The following is an 18,659-nucleotide window of genomic DNA, read 5'->3' on the forward strand; positions in this document are numbered from 1 at the left end:
GCTTGTGCCGGCACACAAAAGGTGGGCAGAAAACCAGTTCCGATAAGAGAGGCATTAACTTACCAAGGTAGAGGTTGCCTATGGCTCGGAACTAGCATAGCCACACTGAGCCTGGCATTACAGTGCTGAATTGCTTAAGCAAGCTTGTGCCGGCACACAAAAAAGGTTGGGCCAGAAATCCCAGTCCGGTAAGTGAGGAGGCATTAAATTACAAGCAAGGAGGTTTGCCTACGGCTCGGAAACATGTAAATGGCCCACACTGAGCCTGGCATGACAATACCGAAGCTTAGCCAGCTTATGCCGGCACAATAAAAGGTGGGCAGGAATCCGTTCCGGTAAGTGGGGAGCATTTAAATTACCAGGTAGAGGTTTTGCCTACGGCTCGGAACTGGTATAGCCACACTGAGCCTGTCATGACAATACCGAATTGCTTAAGGAAGCTTGTGCCGGCACATAAAAGGTGGGCAGAAATCCAGTTCCGGTAAGTGAGGAGGCATTAACTTACCAAGGTAGAGGTTGCCTACGGCTCGGAACTGGTATGGCCACACTGAGCCTGGCATGACAATACCGAATTGCTTAAGGAAGCTTGTCCGGCACATAAAAGGTGGGCGGAATCCATTCCGGTAGTGAGGAGGCATTAACTACCAAGGTAGAGGTTGCTACGCTCGGAACTGATCTCCCACTGAGCTGGCATGACATACGAAAATTTGCTTAAAGCAAGCTTATGCCGGCATAAAAGGTGGGCCGAAATCCAGTTCCGGTAAGTGAGGAGGCATTAACTTACCAAGGTAGAGGTTGCCTACGGCTCAGAACTGGTATAGCCACACTGAGCCTGGCATGACAATGCCGAATTGCTTAAGCAAGCTTATGCCGGCACACAAAAGGTGGGCAGAAATCCAGTTCCGATAAGAGAGGCATTAACTTACCAAGGTAGAGGTTGCCTATGGCTCGGAACTGGTATAGCCACACTGAGCCTGGCATGACAATGCCGAATTGCTTAAGCAAGCTTATGCCGGCACACAAAAGGTGGGCAGAAATCCAGTTCCGATAAGAGAGGCATTAACTTACTAAGGTAGAGGTTGCCTATGGCTCGGAACTGGTATGGCCACACTGAGCCTGGCATGACAATACTGAATTGCTTAAGCAAGCTTATGCCGGCACATAAAAGGTGGGCAGAAATCCAGTTCCGGTAAGTGAGGAGGCATTAACTTACCATGGTAGAGGTTGCCTACGGCTCGGAACTGGTATAGCCACACTGAGCCTGGCATGACAATACCGAATTGCTTAAGGAAGCTTGTGCCGGCACATAAAGGTGGGCAGAAATCCAGTTCCGATAAGTGAGGAGGCATTAACTTACCAAGGTAGAGGTTGCCTACGGCTCGGAACTGGTATAGCCACACTGAGCCTGGCATGACAATACCGAATTGCATAAGCAAGGTTGTGTCGGCACATAAAAGGTGGGCAGAAATCCAGTTCCGGTAAGTGAGGAGGCATTAACTTACCAAGGTAGAGGTTGCCTACGGCTCGGAACTGGTATAGCCACACTGAGCCTGTCATGACAATACCGAATTGCTTAAGCAAGCTTGTGCCGGCACATAAAAGGTGGGCAGAAATCCAGTTCCGGTAAGTGAGGAGGCATTAACTTACCAAGGTAGAGGTTGCCTACGGCTCGGAACTGGTATGGCCACACTGAGCCTGGCATTGTCTGGCATGACAATACCGAATTGCTGAAGCAAGCTTATGCCGGCACATGAAAGGTGGGTAGAAATCCAGTTCCGATAAGAGAGGCATTAACTTACCGAGGTAGAAGTTGCCTATGGCTCGGAACTGGTATGGCCACACTGAGCCTGGCATGACAATACTGAATTGCTTAAGCAAGCTTATGCCGGCACATAAAAGGTGGGCAGAAATCCAGTTCCGGTAAGTGAGGAGGCATTAACTTACCAAGGTAGAGGTTGCCTACGGCTCGGAACTGGTATAGCCACACTGAGCCTGGGATTGTCTGGCATGACAATACCGAATTGCTGAAGCAAGCTTATGCCGGCACATGAAAGGTGGCCAGAAATCCAGTTCCGATAAGAGAGGCATTAACTTACCAAGGTAGAGGTTGCCTATGGCTCGGAACTGGTATAGCCACACTGAGCCTGGCATGACAGTGCTGAATTGCTTAAGCAAGCTTATGCCGGCACACAAAAGGTGGGCAGAAATCCAGTTCCGGTAAGTGAGGAGGCATTAACTTACCAAGGTAGAGGTTGCCTACGGCTCGGAACTGGTATGGCCACACTGAGCCTGGCATGACAATACCGAATTGCTTAAGCAAGCTTATGCCGGCACATAAAAGGTGGGCAGAAATCCAGTTCCGGTAAGTGAGGAGGCATTAACTTACCAAGGTAGAGGTTGCCTATGGCTCGGAACTGGTATAGCCACACTGAGCCTGTCATGACAATACCGAATTGCTTAAGGAAGCTTGTGCCGGCACATAAAGGTGGGCAGAAATCCAGTTCCGGTAAGTGAGGAGGCATTAACTTACCAAGGTAGAGGTTGCCTACGGCTCGGAACTGGTATAGCCACACTGAGCCTGTCATGACAATACCGAATTGCTTAAGGAAGCTTGTGCCGGCACATAAAAGGTGGGCAGAAATCCAGTTCCGGTAAGTGAGGAGGCATTAACTTACGAAGGTAGAGGTTGCCTACGGCTCGGAACTGGTATGGCCACACTGAGCCTGGCATGACAATACCGAATTGCTTAAGCAAGCTTATGCCGGCACATAAAAGGTGGGCAGAAATCCAGTTCCGGTAAGTGAGGAGGCATTAACTTACCAAGGTAGAGGTTGCCTATGGCTCGGAACTGGTATAGTCACACTGAGCCTGGCATGACAATACCGAATTGCTTAGGGAAGCTTGTGCCGGCACATAAAAGGTGGGCAGAAATCCAGTTCCGGTAAGTGAGGAGGCATTAACTTACCAAGGTAGAGGTTGCCTACAGCTCGGAACTGGTATAGCCACACTGAACCTGGCATGACAATACCGAATTGCTTAAGGAAGCTTGTGCCGGCACATAAAAGGTGGGCAGAAATCCAGTTCCGGTAAGTGAGGAAGCATTAACTTACCAAGGTAGAGGTTGCCTACGGCTCGGAACTGGTATAGCCACACTGAGCCTGGCATGACAATACCGAATTGCTTAAGCAAGCTTATGCCGGCACATAAAAGGTGGGCCGAAATCCAGTTCCGGTAAGTGAGGAGGCATTAACTTACGAAGGTAGAGGTTGCCTACGGCTCGGAACTGGTATAGCCACACTGAGCCTGGCATGACAATGCCGAATTGCTTAAGCAAGCTTATGCCGGCACACAAAAGGTGGGCAGAAATCCAGTTCTGATAAGAGAGGCATTAACTTACCAAGGTAGAGGTTGCCTATGGCTCGGAACTGGTATAGCCACACTGAGCCTGGCATGACAATGCTGAATTGCTTAAGGAAGCTTATGCCGGCACACAAAAGGTGGGCAGAAATCCAGTTCCGATAAGAGAGGCATTAAAACTTACTAAGGTAGAGGTTGCCTATGGCTCGGAAACTGGTATGGCCACACTGAGCCTGCATGACAATACCGAATTGCTTAAGCAAGCTTATTGCAGGCACATAAAGGTGGGCAGAAAATCCAGTTCCAGTAAGAGAGGAGTCATTAACTTACCTTGGTAGAGGTTGCCTATGGCTTAGAACTGGTATAGCCACACTGAGCCCTGTCATGACAATACCGAATTGCTTAAGCAAAGCTTGTGCCGGCACATAAAAGGTGGGGCAGAATCCCAGTTCGGTAAGTGAGGAGGCATTAATTACTATGGTAGAGGTTGCCCTACGGCTCGGAACTGGTATAGCCACACTGAGCCTGTCATGACAATACCGAATTGCTTAAGGAAGCTTGTCCGGCACATAAAAGGTGGGCAGAAATCAGTTCCCGGTAAGTGGAGGATGGCATTAACTTACCATGGTAGAGGTTGCCTACGGCTCAGAACTGGTATAGCCACACTGAGCCTGTCATGACAATACCGAATTGCTTAAGCAAGCTTATGCCGGCACATAAAAGGTGGGCAGAAATCCAGTTCGATAAGAGGAGGCATAACTTAACAAGGTAGAGGTTGCCTATGGCTCGGAACTGTATGGCCACACTGAGCCTGCATGACAATACCGAATGCTTAAGCAAGCTTATGCGGCACATAAAAGGTGGGCAAAAATCCAGTTCCGGTAAGTGAGGAGGCATTAACTTCCAAGGTAGAGGTTGCCTACGGCTTGGAACTGGTATAGCCACACTGAGCCTGGCATGACAATGCCGAATTGCTTAAGCAAGCTTATGCCGGCACACAAAAGGTGGGCAGAAATCCAGTTCCGGTAAGTGAGGAGGCATTAACTTACTATGGTAGAGGTTGCCTACGGCTCGGAACTGGTATAGCCACACTGAGCCTGTCATGACAATACCGAATTGCTTAAGGAAGCTTGTGCCGGCACATAAAAGGTGGGCAGAAATCCAGTTCCGTAAAGTGAGGAGGCATTAACTTACCAAGGTAGAGGTTGCCTACGGCTCGGAATGGGTTATAGCCACACTGAGCCTGTCATGACAATACCGAATTGCTTAAGCAAGCTTGATGCGGCACATAAAGGTGGGCAGAAATCCAGTTCCGATAAGAGAGGCATTAACTTAAACAAGGTAGAGGTTGCCTATGGCTCGGAACTGGTATGGCCACACTGAGCCTGGCATGACAATACGAATGCTTAAGCAAGCTTATGCCGGCCATAAAAGGTGGGCAAAAATCCAGTTCCGGTAAGGTGAGGAGCATAACTTTACCAAGGTAGAGGTTGGGTGCCCCCCCTACGGTGGGCGGCTTGGAATGGTATTGCCACACTGAGCCTTGCATGAAAATACCGAATTGCTTAAGGAAGCTTGTGCCGGCACACAAAAGGTGGTCAGAAATCTAGGTCCGATAAGAGAGGCATTGATTTACCAGGCTTATGCCTGTATTTAATATAGTTTACTGATCAGCTTTTCAATTTTTCTAGCTGCTAGTTGAACCTGCTGGATACCTCCACTGATGGTGACGAGATTTGATTTCTCAAATCTATCTGGCATCTCTATGAGGGTGACACCACTCTCAGCCATGATCGTTTCCACCGTCCTTCCATGGGTTCCATTGATGGCCCTGTGGAAGTTCCTTGGAATGTCCAGTTCAACCAGCGCTTGTTTTATTTCTGCAAGCCAAGTGAACTTAACCTTTTCGCCATTGAATAATATGTGATCGCCCTCTTGCCTTTGTCCTGGAAGGTCAAATGCCTCTTTAGATGGAAGAAAGATGGTTTTTTGAATCCGGCGCTCATCAGAGTCGACATCATAAGTGATAAGTGTGCGCTCTGCTTTCTGTTTCCTAGGAGGAGGCTCTTTTTTGGGCTTTTGTCTGCTCTCCACGATCCTAGTGGATGCTTCTTTAGATGTAAAATAGCTGGGATTTTGAATCTTGGGCTCATCGGAGTCGAGGTCAAAAGTGATAAGCTTGCGCTCTGTCTTCTGTTTCCTAGGAGGAGACTCTTTTTTGGGCTTTTGGCTGCCCTCCACGCTCCTATGGGATGCCCCTTTAAATGGAAGCAAGATGGCATCATCCTTCTGGGGTTCATCGGAGTCGAGGTCAAAAGTGATAAGCTTGTGCTGTGTCTTCTGTTTCCTAGGAGGAGACTCTTGTTTGGCCTTTTGGCTGCCCTCTACGCTCCCAGGGGATTCCTCTTTAGATGGAAGTAAGTTGGCATCATCCTTCTGGGGTTTATCGGAGTCCAGGTCAAAAGTGATAAGTTTTCGTTCTGCCTTCTGTTTCCTAGGAGACTCTTCTTTGGGCTTTTGGCTGCCCTCTACGCTCCTATGGGATGCCTCTTTAGATGGAAGCAAAATGGTATTTTGGATCTGGGGTTTGTTCTCTAACTTATCTTTTTCGTGATTCAGAAGCTCGACTTGTTTTTGAAGGTTGTCCTTCTCCTCGTTGAGACGAAGCTTCTCTTCCTGTGTTGTCCTGTTCTCTTCTAGAGCTGTAGTTAGGTCATTCTCAAGTATGATTACTTGATTCTTGAATCCCTCTACCTCGCTAACTAGAGCATCGTATCTTTTGCGTCTCACCAGATCATTAATCTGAGCTTCCATTAATTGTCCATTCAATTTATTTCTCTCTTTGGACATCTCTTCAACATTTCCCTTCAACTCTTCCTTCTCCTGAAGAAGTTGGGATATCTTTTCGGTTTGGGCTCGTGTTTTTTTCTTTGGCCCATTCAGTTCCTCTTTCAACAGGCGAATTGAGATTTCCATCTCTTCTCTGGCTTTTCGGTGTTCTTCAACCGAAGCCTTTTTGTTATCAACCTCCTTCTGCAGCTGGTCATTCTTTCCGTACAGTTCACTGATAATTCTATTCGCGTCCTCTTTCTCCACCTCCCGATCGTTCTGGAAGGCTGCAAAATCGTCGAGGATGAGGGCAGCATCTGCTTCCAGTTGTCTGTTTGTTGCTCGGAGGTTGTCAATAGTTTTTGTCAACTTTTCAATCTCTTCTTTTCCGTCATTCTGTGCGGCTTCAATCTGAAGAGAAAGGCGTTCAATGTCGGCTTTTTGGAGTTTGTTAATTTGCTGCAGATCATCCATGATTTGAGTCGCCTTTTCTTTCTCTGCTTCTCTGTCTTTCTCGACAGCTTCAACTTTTTTCGTGACATTTATAAGGCGCTTCATCTGTGCTTCAATATATCCAGTCTTTTCTTTGAGTAGTTCGTTCGCTTGTCCAGTTATCTTTTCTATATCCTTTAACTTTTCTTTGGCATCACTTGGCTTTACTCTCACGTTCTGACCTTCCAGGTCCTCGGTTACAACAGTGCCATCAAGAGAGCTGTCCATTGACCACCATTCTGTTTCTTCTTCCTGATTTTCGTCTTCCAATTTAGTCTTCCGTTTCCTTCCGGGTAACAGAGTCGCCATCAACCCTCCTGCCAAAGTCAGACACAGGCCGGAGTGCATCCATAAGTAGTCAACCTTTTTGCTAATAAGAGTTTTAATAAATTGGAAAATACCAAGTTTTGATTCTGTGTTTTCTAATTCCTCTTCTAGACCTCGGACCATGAGTTCGCACCGTTGTAAATTCCGTCTGGATTTCCAAAGTCCGCCAAGCCAGGGGCACGCGGACAGAATCCGATCAAGGGCAACAACGGGAGAAGAAGATACGGGTTCCAGTTCAAACAGACGAGAGATCAGAAGTCTACCCGCGAAGGATACGTCGTGAGTTTTCACTCGTCCTTCGAGGTCCAAGAAGTGCTGCTCGCAACCAAGAAGCTGGTCCGAAAGACCGCTTTCCAAACGAGCAATAAGGAGAAGCCCTGCGATCAGGGCTGCCAATCCGATCATAACGATGAAGAATGCTTTGATGCAAGCAGCTTTGAGTGCTTTTGTGGTAAACATATTGCGATGTCTAGAGATGACAGGACCTTGCTCACACCGTAGTTTCTATTAATGCCACCCTCTCCTTCCTGGAGTCTGAAGACGCGAAACCCTCATTCAGGCTCCATCAAAGAATTTGAAGACGAAATCAGCCTCCAGATTCCGAGAAAGGAAGGAATGAGTAGGAGGCTCCGGGGATTCAGAATGTTACTCATTTCTCTTCAGATGTTACAGGGCTTCCTAGCAAGGCTTCGGATGTCTCCAGTGCTTCCTTCTTCGGTCTTTTAATAAGGACAAGGCTCTGGAGCCATGTGTGCGTGTGTTTGTATACGCGGGCATGCTGTTATGCTTAGTATACATGTAGGCAAAGAATTGTCTGTTCATTAAAAGTGTCTGAATATATATATAATATATATATATATATATATATATATATATATATTATAAATAAATACATACACACACACACATTTATATATAATAATATTTATAATATATATTTTTTTTTTAAATAAAAAATATTATATATATATTTATAATAAAATAATATATATATATATTTTATTTATATATATATAATATATATATATATATAGAATATATATATATATATTATATATATATATATATATAAATATATATATATATATATATATATATATAGAGTTAGAGAGAGAGAGAGAGAGAGAAGAGAGAGAGCGAGAAGCGAAATATATTAGCTTATTTAGATCATATAGATATATAATTATAATATATATATCTCTATATTAATAAATTTCTTATATATTATATATATATATGAGAGACAGGGAGAGAGAGGATTGAGAGAGAGAGACGAGAGAGAGAGAGAGAGATGGAGGAGAGAGAAGAGAGAGAGAGATATTTAGATATTTAATATTATTTATATATATATATATATATATATATATATATATATATACATATATATATATATATACATATATACATATATATATATATATATATATATATATATATATATATATATATATATATATTATGATGTCTGGGTCTGTTTGGCTGTATCTGTATCTATCAAATGTAGATATTATTCTGTAATGCTTAATATTCATGAAGCCATAACGTCTCTGAATGGTTATTATATATAGCTATATATATATAGATTAAATTATTAATTATATATATATATATATAAATATACATATTATGATAATAATGTATATATATATAAGATATATAGATATATAATATATATATATATATATATATATATCTACATATATATATATGTGTATATATATATATATATATATATATATATATATATATATATATATATATATATATATATATAACAGCGAGTTTGGCGAGAAGGACAATTCCTTTCTTTCCTTGAATGTATTTCGTCTATCCCATTTTCGATACTAGAAATCAGAGAATGAAAGTAAAAAAACAGACTCATGTTTAAAAAAACAAAGAAAACTATTTGCATAAAAGTGTAAAATGAAAATATGCTTCTAATTCCTCAGTTAATTCTCCATTGTATTGAACCAGCGTACTCCACGTACTGGTTGCCAGTCTGTATAGTCTTTGTTTATCAATTTGTTTAATCATATATATATATATATATATATATATATATATATATATATATATATATATATATAAATTATTATATATTGCTTCTTTCAAAATGCATGTTTCCCCTCTTTGAAATGTCATGTAGATTATGCAACATTTTTTCAGATTCCTAGATAGCTTAGAATAGGATGTTTTAAAATGTGTGTTCAGATTTTGCATTACGTCTTGTAAAAGAATATATATTGTTGAATTTAGAAAGGTGGTTTTCTGCATATTTACTTGAGAGAAGTTTTCTTTAGTATACCTGAAATAGCACTGCCATTTTCTTTCATACACTCAGGTTCCAATGTTTTTTCTGTTTTTTGTTTATTAAGTGTTTCCTCCTGTTTTCTTACTTGAAGTGTATATTGAAGTACAAGTAATTTAGTATTTGGTATTTACTAGTCAACACATTTATGAGTATGAATTTAGCAACTAATTTTGCACAATGTACCTGTTATTATGTTTACTTAAGAGTTATGTTTTAATAAAATTAGAGTTCACAACGCAAACATGGTGTTTCCTTGAGCCAGGCGCTCTCCTCAATTCATTTAACTTCCTGCACGATGTGGGCTTAAAGAAATCCCCACATTTTGGTGCCCAGACCCTGTGAACACTCCCTCTAAGAAGATAAGTAAGTTGTGCAGTGAAGATAATGGAGAAGTTAAAGAAGGACAAAATGGATGACATGTCGAGGTGGTGACAAGAGCTTCCAAGGTACTGAGTGACCTCCTGGAGTCCTCCACCACAACCATTAGTCAATTTGAGTACGCCATCAAGGAATACGACCAAAGACTAGCTAAGTTGGATGAAGTCCAAGAAGCAATAGAAATTGATGTAGCTGAAGAAGAACTAGAACAACTTTTGGATGAAGCCCATGAGTTTAGAACAAAAAGTGTGCAGCCTAGGATACAAGCTGAAGACCAGATAAGGAAGTTAGCAGCAGCAGCAGCGGGTCCTGGTTCTGTAAGTGGAGTCAAGTCTTCATCTCAAGAATCAGATGTCACCAACGTCAAGTTACCCAAGCTGGAACTGCCAAAGTTTAGTGGTGAAGTGACCCAGTGGCAGTCCTTCTGGGATCAATATACTTCCCACATCGATGCAACAGACCTTCCAGTGATCAGTAAGTTCACCTATTTGCTGTCTTTGCTGGAGGGAGATGCTAAGAATGTAGTAAAGGGACTAGCCCATACCAGTGCTAATTACCCGGTTGCTTGCAATTTACTGAAGGAACGCTACTACAAGCCGGAAAGGATTATTTTTTGCTCATGTCCAGCATTGTTAAATGGTCAGGTCAACATTAATGTCAGCGGACCACCAAAGGGCGTAGCACAGCTGTGGAAATTACGAGATGACATTCTAATACATATCTGCAGTTTGGAGGCGCTAGGCGTCACTGGTAAACAGTGTGAAGTGTTTCTTACACCTATCATCCTCTCTCGTTTGCCCAGTGAACTGCGGCTAGAGTGGGCCAGGGATGGTGATGGACATGAATGTGATTTAGATTGGTTATTGACATTTTTAGACAAGGAAATTTCAAGATTAGAAAGGTCTGAAGCCTTTAAGGGAAAGAGTAGTAGTGAGGAAAAGAAAATTGAAAGTAAGAGTTCTAAAGACAAGGGTTACTCAGCCGCAGCCTTCCATGCTTCGTCCAAGCAAGAAAACACTATGTGCAGTTTCTGTGGCAAGAAACACAAATCAGAAAACTGTTTTGGTGTTCTAGAATTGAGTGGAAAAGAGCGAAGTGAAAAAATAAGAAGTTTAGGCCTATGTTTCAAGTGTTTGAAGAGTGGACACATGTCAAGAGAATGTAAAGCTCGTACAAGGTGTACAAAGTGTAACGGTGCCTACTCTACCTTAATGTGTGGTGTTAGGCTGGAAATTAACCTAAAGAAGGAAGACAGTGAAGCAAAGGAAGGTGCTGTTGGCAGTGACAAGCCTGGTGATGTGGCACTTCTGACAGAGGCAAGGTGGTACTGTACCATTTTACAGACAGCCAAAGTTCAAGTGAGTGGTAGTGGACGGTACTGTTGTCACTGCTCAGGTAATGTTTGATAATGGTGCAGACAGATCATATGTTAGTAGCAAATTTGTAAAGAAGTGTAAACCACAGTGGATCACTAGTGCACCTATGCCATACTCTAGTTTTGGGGGTCATAGTAGTGGAAAAAATGAACACAGAAATGTTTATGAGTTAAAGTTGTGGGACTCCGACAAGAAATTGGTACCGGTATCATTGCTGCGGAGATTCCCAGAATATGTCAGCCCTTGTTAGGCCTGTTGTACCATATTCAGTGCTTAACTCTTTTTCTCATGTTGCATTAGCTGATGATTACCACCATGATTCTCCCATTGAGATTGATATACTGATTGGTCTAGATTTCTACTGGACACTGATTTCTCCTGTAGATGCCTTCCAAATTAACCATGTTGTAGCCATGAAGTCTGTCTTTGGTTATGTCTTGAGTGGCAGGCTGTATGAAACCACTCGCACTTGTACGTATTCTGTACCACAATTATTGTGTATCTCCTCTGTTTCAGATTCAGATTTTGTGTAAGTTTTGGGATCTGGAAACTGTAGGGTTGGGTTAAGCCTATGGGAACTGTTGAAAGTTATAGTGAGACTAAAGTTTTCAAAGAATTTGAGAGTACTGTGAAGTTTGTGAATGGTCTCTATGAGGTTGTACTGCCATGGAAGGATGATTCTGCTAAAGAAAAACTTTTGAATAATGAAGTCATAGCCCATAAAAGGTTAAGTAAGCTAATGGTTAAGTTAGAACAAAATAAGGAGCTTAAGAAAGAGTATCAAAAAGTGTTTGATACTTATGAGTCTGATCACATGATAGAAGAGGTACCAAGGCAGGAAATTTCAGGTGTGAATCCTGTGTACTATATGCCTCATCGTCCAGTAGTGAAGTTAAGCAGTTCAAGTACTAAGATAAGGCCTGTGTTTGATGCCTCTGCCTCTTGTTACAATGGTGTATCATTGAATGACTGTTTGTCCTCAGGCCCCTCACTCAACCCTGACTTGGTTGAGGTGCTCATTCGCTTTCGTCGTTGGCCCATTGCTGTTACAGCTGATATAAGAAAGGCATTTCTGCAAATTAGTGTACAAGAGAAAGACAGAGATGTTCATAGATTTTTGTGGCCAAGAGATGATGGTACAATACGGCACATGAGATTCACACGTGTACCCTTTGGTAACACAGCGAGCCCATTTCTGTTAAATGCCACTATCAAACATCATTTGGATAAGTATCCCCCCACTAATGTAGTGCAAGATTTGAAGGCTAACATGTATACAGACAATTGGTTGAGTGGTGCGGATTTTGCTGTAGAAGCAGCTGATAAATTTTTGTGAAGACCCGTAGCATTTTTGTTGATGCTAGTATGGGACCTTACAAAGGTTGTGTCAAATAGTTTGCTGATTACTTCTCAGTTATATGACAAGGTACACTTTATAAATTCTGATGGATGTAATACTGTATTAGGCCTTAAGTGGTGTAACTCACAGGACAGTTTCTCCTTTGATGGCATAACCTCAGATTCTATTGTAGAAGTAGTCTCTACTAAGCGAAGCATCCTTAGTGTGATAGCTAAGATTTTTGACCCTTTAGGATTAATTAGTCCATATGTTATGTATGGCAAGATACTTTTTTCAGGAACTCTGGAAACTGGGGGTCTGACTTGGGATCAAGAAATGCCATCAGAGTTGAAGCTTAAGTTTCAGAAATGGCTTCTTAGTAGTCAACATTTTAAGAATTTTCAGATAGATAGATGTTATTTTCCACAAAAGGCCTGGGAGAAGCTTAGTCATATGGAGCTACATGGGTTTGGCGATGCTTCTGAAAAGGGCTATGGCTGTGGTGTACCTGCGAGTACCTGTGGAGAACAGCTCATATAAGGTGTCATTAGTATCCTCTAAGTCAAGAGTTGCACCCATAAAGACAATTACATTGCCGAGGTTAGAACTCATGGGATCTCTTTTGTGTTCAAGATTAGTCAACTTTGTGAAGAATGCCCTTAACCTAGATAACAGTGTTAGAGCTAGGTTTGGACAGATTCTACCATTGCTTGTCATGGATTCAAGGAGATGCTAGGTAAGAAGGACATATTTGTAGCTAATCGGGTAAAGGAAATCAGAGAGTTAACACCTCCAAGTTGCTGGCAACATTGTGGAAGTAAGGACAATCCAGCTGACCTGATAACACGGGGTCTTTTGGCGGACAATCTTGTGGATAGTACTATGTGGTTCTATGGGCCTAGTATGTTAAAAGACAACCTATACCAGGTAAGGGAAGGTCTAACACAGATTGTTAAAGATAAAGAAGAAATAAGCACAGAAAAGCACTGTTGCCTGTCTCAATGTACAAGGAGTGCCAAAAAACCCTTTGATAGATTTAGATCGATTCAGTAAATAAGCAAGGTGTTAAGAGTTACAGCTTATGTCTTAAGATTTATCAGAAATTGTAAAATTAGTCAAATAAAGTGGAGGGCCCTCTCATTACTGAAGAGATTGATTTTGCTAAATTGATATTGATTTACTGCATCCAAAGAGAAGTGTTTTCTGTAGAAATAAAGGCACTTTTTAGGTAACAAGGCCATTCCTCAATGGTCTTAAATTAAGAAATCCTTTGGACCCCACCTTTCAGATGATAAAAGATTATTAAGAATTAAGGGTCGTCTTGAGTTTTCTAACTTAGACTATGACACCAAACATCCTGTCATAATTCCCAAGGGTCAATTTGCTAAGTTGTGATCAGATTTCAGCATGAGTTTTTGAAGCATGCAGGTGTGGATACTGTAATTTCATCCCTACGGAATAGCTTTTGGATTATAGGAATGAGGAGATTAGCTAAGACAGTAATGAAGGAATGTTTAAGTTGCCGTTGGCATGATTCAAAACCTTGCAGTCAACCTGTGGCTCCATTACCCAAAGAAAGAGTAAGGTCTTCTCCACCCTTTGATGTAACAGGCTTAGATTATGCAGGCCCTCTTTTTTGTGCCGATTGTCCTCATAAGAAATTTTATGTATTGTTGTTCACTTGTGGTGGTGTACGAGCCGTACACCTAGAGCTTACAGAATCTTTATCCTTGTCTGACTGCTTATTGGCTATAAGAAGATTTGTTGCCAGGAGAGGTTTACCTAGTGTCATATATTCAGATAATGCAAAGACTTTTGTAGCTGCTAAGTATGAGGTACAAAGGATGTATAGCCACTTGGCTCCCAAATGGAACTTTATAGCCCCTCGTGCTCCCTGGTGGGGCGGCTGGTGGGAGAGGCTCATTAGGTCAGTTAAGCTTGCTTTGAGAAAGACACTAAATCTGAACTATGTAAGTAAGAGTGAATTAGAAACTATAATAGTAGAAATAGAATCAGTAGTTAATTCTAGACCGTTTGACTTATGTGAGTGATGAACCAATGATTCATCACTATCTCACTCCCTCACATTTTATCCTAGGACGAGCCTCACACTGTAATCCTTAATAAATGTAGAGCCATGTAAGGTGACTTCCAGGGACTTGAATGAAAGAGAAGTTGTAAGAAACCAGAAGCTATGAACATTTTTGGAAACTTTGGAGTAACAATTATATAACTAATTGCCTCAAGTTGTAAAAGGTTATTCAATAAGAAAAAAAATGTGATTTGTCTAAGGGTGACCTTGTGTTGATTAAAAGAGGATAACATTCCTAGATTGAAGTGGCCTCTTGGGGTTATTGTAGAGTGTTTAAAGGTAAAGATGGACTTGTAAGAAGTGTAAGGATCAAAAACTAAAAGGGGAGAGGTGACTAGACCATTCAAGATTGTATGATCTAGAAGTAGGTAGATCCAAAGATTTGATTTACTGCTGATGCATCCTGTGATGATCTTGATAGAGATGTATGTGATAATCCTCAAATGCCCATGTATACTGTGAGTGATGATGATGTACTTCCTAGGTCTAAGTCTGGTAGAGTAATTAAGCCCCCTACTAAGTTAGATTTATAGTCACTGTAAATCATGCAGTTGTGCATGTCAGGTAAAACTTAATGTGATTGTTAGTTTGTGAAATAAACTACACTACTAATTTTCATTGGGGATTTTCTGTCAGATATAATTTAGATAAGGTCCAAGTTGTGCTCTTTAAATAGGTGGCTTAGTCCCCTATTGCCGGGAGAATGTTGAATTTAGAAAGGTGGTTTTCTGCATATTTACTTGAGAGAAGTTTTCTTTAGTATACCTGAAATAGCACTGCCATTTTCTTTCATACAATCAGGTTCCAATGTTTTTTTTTTTTTTTTTTTTTTGTGTTTCCTCCTGTTTTTCTTACTTGAAGTGTATATTGAGTACAAGTAATTTAGTATTTGGTATTTACTAGTCAACACATTTATGAGTATGAATTTAGCAACTAATTTTGCACAATGGTACCTGTTATTATGTTTACTTAAGAGTTAAGTTTGTTTTAATAAATTAGAGTTCACAACACAAACATGGTGTTTCCTTGAGCCAGGCGCTCTCCTCAATTCATTTACCTTCCTGCACGATGTGGGCTTAAAGAAACCCCCACATATATATAACGTAAAAAGAGAGAGATCTCTGTTTGCTTCCCTAATCTTTCAACACGTGTGTTAGGGAGCGAGCTAGAGTCTTGCGTTGTCATCAAAACATGTCAATTTTAATTGTCGCCCAGCCTCCGTCTCGATCGAGTCGGGTACGTCTTTCTTTTTTTTAACGGACTGGACTTGTACGTGTATGTCTTTGTCAAGTCCCACGTGGGAATTGCACATTTTGTATGTGAGATTGCGTCAGATTTCCAACTTTCTGGAAGCTTTCGTGCCAAGAACGTTTTGTATCATCTGCCTAGCCCAGTTTCCAAAAAGGAAGAGATTTCATTCCATCTTAAGACCTCGAGGCATTAACATCTTGCTCTTGCTCTCTCTCTCTCTCTCTCTCTCATTCGACATCATTGAGGTTATATTAACGTAACGTAACTTGGTCACTCGTAACTTAGAATTTCGTATTTGATATTTCTTAGAGTTTATTTAGTATTAAATAGTGTCTTTTGTGGAATCTGAACAAACATTTCGTAACGGGGCCTGGTTTTGTGAAAGTGTAATATACAAGCTGCAGCAAAAGAGAGAGAAAGAAGTTGGTATATACCAAAAAGGTAAAGTGTTATATTTTTATTAGTTGCAACTAATAACGGTTAGGAACTGTGTTTAACTAATAACTAAAAGTTAATCAGAAAAGTGTTTGGTTAGGTAATAACTAATAACGGATAGGAATTGTTTAACTAATAATGGATAGGGAGTGTGGTTAACTAATAATTGTTAGGAGCTGTGGTTAACTAATAACTAATAACAGGTGTTTACGAAGGTTTGGTAAAAACTGTTGGTTACAGTGTTTTTGTGTGAAAAAGATTTACACTTACACATTACTGATTTTTTTTGTGTTTTGTGTTTGTTCCATTGTTTGTGCACTATTTCATTTTCTTATTGAAGTGTGTCTTTTTATTTTATATTTTCATTTGCATTCACAATTTAATTGACTTAGTTATTTTCATTGCTTAATCATTGCACATTTAATTAAATTTAACACTTGTGAATTGGTTTGCATTTACTTAGAATTCTTTTCAAGTTTTATTGTTGTTTAGCACTTGTGAATTAATTTCAAATTTTCAATTATTGCCTAACACTTTTGAATTTCAATTGAATTAATTTTCTTGATTTTGTGATAAATTAATTTTGATGAATTTGTTTTACTTAATTGATTCAAGAATTAATTAAATTTACTTTGTTTTCAAGTAACAGTAATTTTCCCTGATATTGTGAATTTCACTTATAAATTTTGAATTTAATAATAAATTTTTGTATTTAAAATTTTTATAAGTGTTTTCTTTATCATACACCTGTATAATTATATTTGATTATGACTATATTTATGATAGGTAGAGACATAGAGTGGTAATTGATTTGCTTTCCTTCAATTTAATTGAAGTGACTTAGAACCAGGGAAGTACTTAGACTTTTGAAATCAGGGAAATACTTACACTTTTAAAGTTGTTGATGGAGTGATGCCCTTTGATTAATTCAATTACTTACAAGATTACCTCACACCTGTTTTGATGTACTTAGTCGACTTTCTGCAATAACGGTAAGTTAAGGATCACTGTGCCTTTAGAGTATTCAGTCGTTTAAACGTGTTATGAGGGTTCAGGTGTCTGGCTTTTGGTGAGGTAATAATTGAAAAATGGTAACCAGATACTTGGCACTTCGTAACAATATATATATATATATATATATATATATATATATATATATATATATTTATGTATGTATGTATGTATGTAAGTGTGTGTCTGTTTTCTCATACGCAGCCAAAACTAGTTACGGTCACTGGATTTGTGGTGAACTTCCCATCGTTCCTATATCAAAATACAAAGGCGACGAAAGTTCTTGGATATTTTTGGTTGGGAAAGAAAGTTAATGTGATCTAGAAAAACTTGTAACTTCCTACTTAACTCGGCCTTAGGCCTACCTTTTATGGCTACTTTCACGATAACGATAAAGAACTAAGTGAGGAATCTCTTTATTTTCTTCAAGAAGTCGATATTTTCCTCTCTATTAACTTCTCGTGTTTATAATTATCGCGAGACTCAGTCACCACTAACTTCATTCAATCCGCTGCGGAAAACTCGAACCCATTAAAGTCATCTCCAGCCTAAAGAGATTAAATCAAAAAGAAATCCAAAGAACGTCGAGGCAAGAAAAAACAGAGAGAGAGAAAAAATTCTTAAACTATAATGAATGGTATATATACTGATGGCTCGAAAGGGTTCTGATGTGTTCGTTGCTCTGTAGTGACTAGTGGTAATATTAAAAAGAAGCTTCCTTCTAATTCTTCTGTTTTTACAGCTGAACTGCTGGCAGTTTTGACTGCTCTTAAATATATTTTTGATAGTTCTTGTACTAACAAGGTTTTTACCATTTTTACCGACTCTTTGAGTGTTTTTATCTTCTCTAAAAAGCCTAGTCTATTGCCACCCTTATAGGGCAAGAAGTACAAGATTGATTTTATCTTTTAATTAATAGAAGAGGATTTTCTGTTAGGTTTTGTTTGGTTCCGTCCCATGTTGGAATTGTTGGGAATGAGCGAGCCGACGCTGCTGCTAAGGCTGCAACTAGGCTTAGGCAGGCATTTTCCAACATGGGCGGTCCCCGTATCCGATTTTAAAAGTACCCTACCATTCGATTTTATTGTAGAGACCAGTGGCAGGCCCGCTGGTCAACTTTAGATAATAATCTTAAATTAAAGTCGATTAAGCCTTCTGTTCATCCTTGGCCTCATAGCCGGATGGATAGAAGGTCTGAAATAGTTTAGCTAGATTACGTATTGGCCACACTAAATATACTCACGGGTATCTAATGATGAGTGGAGCGGATAGGCAGGTTCCTCGCTGTTCCACTTGTCATGTGGATTTGACTGTGGTGCATATTTTGGAGGAGTGCTCCTTTGAAAACAAACGTAGAGCTTGTTTGCTGGCAAAGTAAGTCTCTTGCCGATATTTAGGTGAAGGTGCTCAGGCAGAGCAAATTATGAGATTTTTAAAAAATATTGGTCTTTTTTATGAATT

At 40.3% G+C, this 18,659-nt stretch overlaps 1 protein-coding gene across 1 annotated transcript; it reads right to left on the reverse strand.

Moving 5' to 3' along the window:
* Window positions 1-5,010: 5,010 nt before the first annotated feature.
* On the reverse strand, window positions 5,011-7,464 carry LOC135222516 (liprin-beta-1-like). The gene has a single exon (XM_064260600.1). The coding sequence runs from the start codon at window positions 7,462-7,464 to the stop codon at window positions 5,011-5,013; it is 2,454 nt and encodes an 817-aa protein (XP_064116670.1).
* Window positions 7,465-18,659: the final 11,195 nt, after the last annotated feature.

Source organism: Macrobrachium nipponense, chromosome 3, assembly GCF_015104395.2.
Source record: "Macrobrachium nipponense isolate FS-2020 chromosome 3, ASM1510439v2, whole genome shotgun sequence".
NCBI lineage: Eukaryota > Metazoa > Arthropoda > Malacostraca > Decapoda > Palaemonidae > Macrobrachium > Macrobrachium nipponense.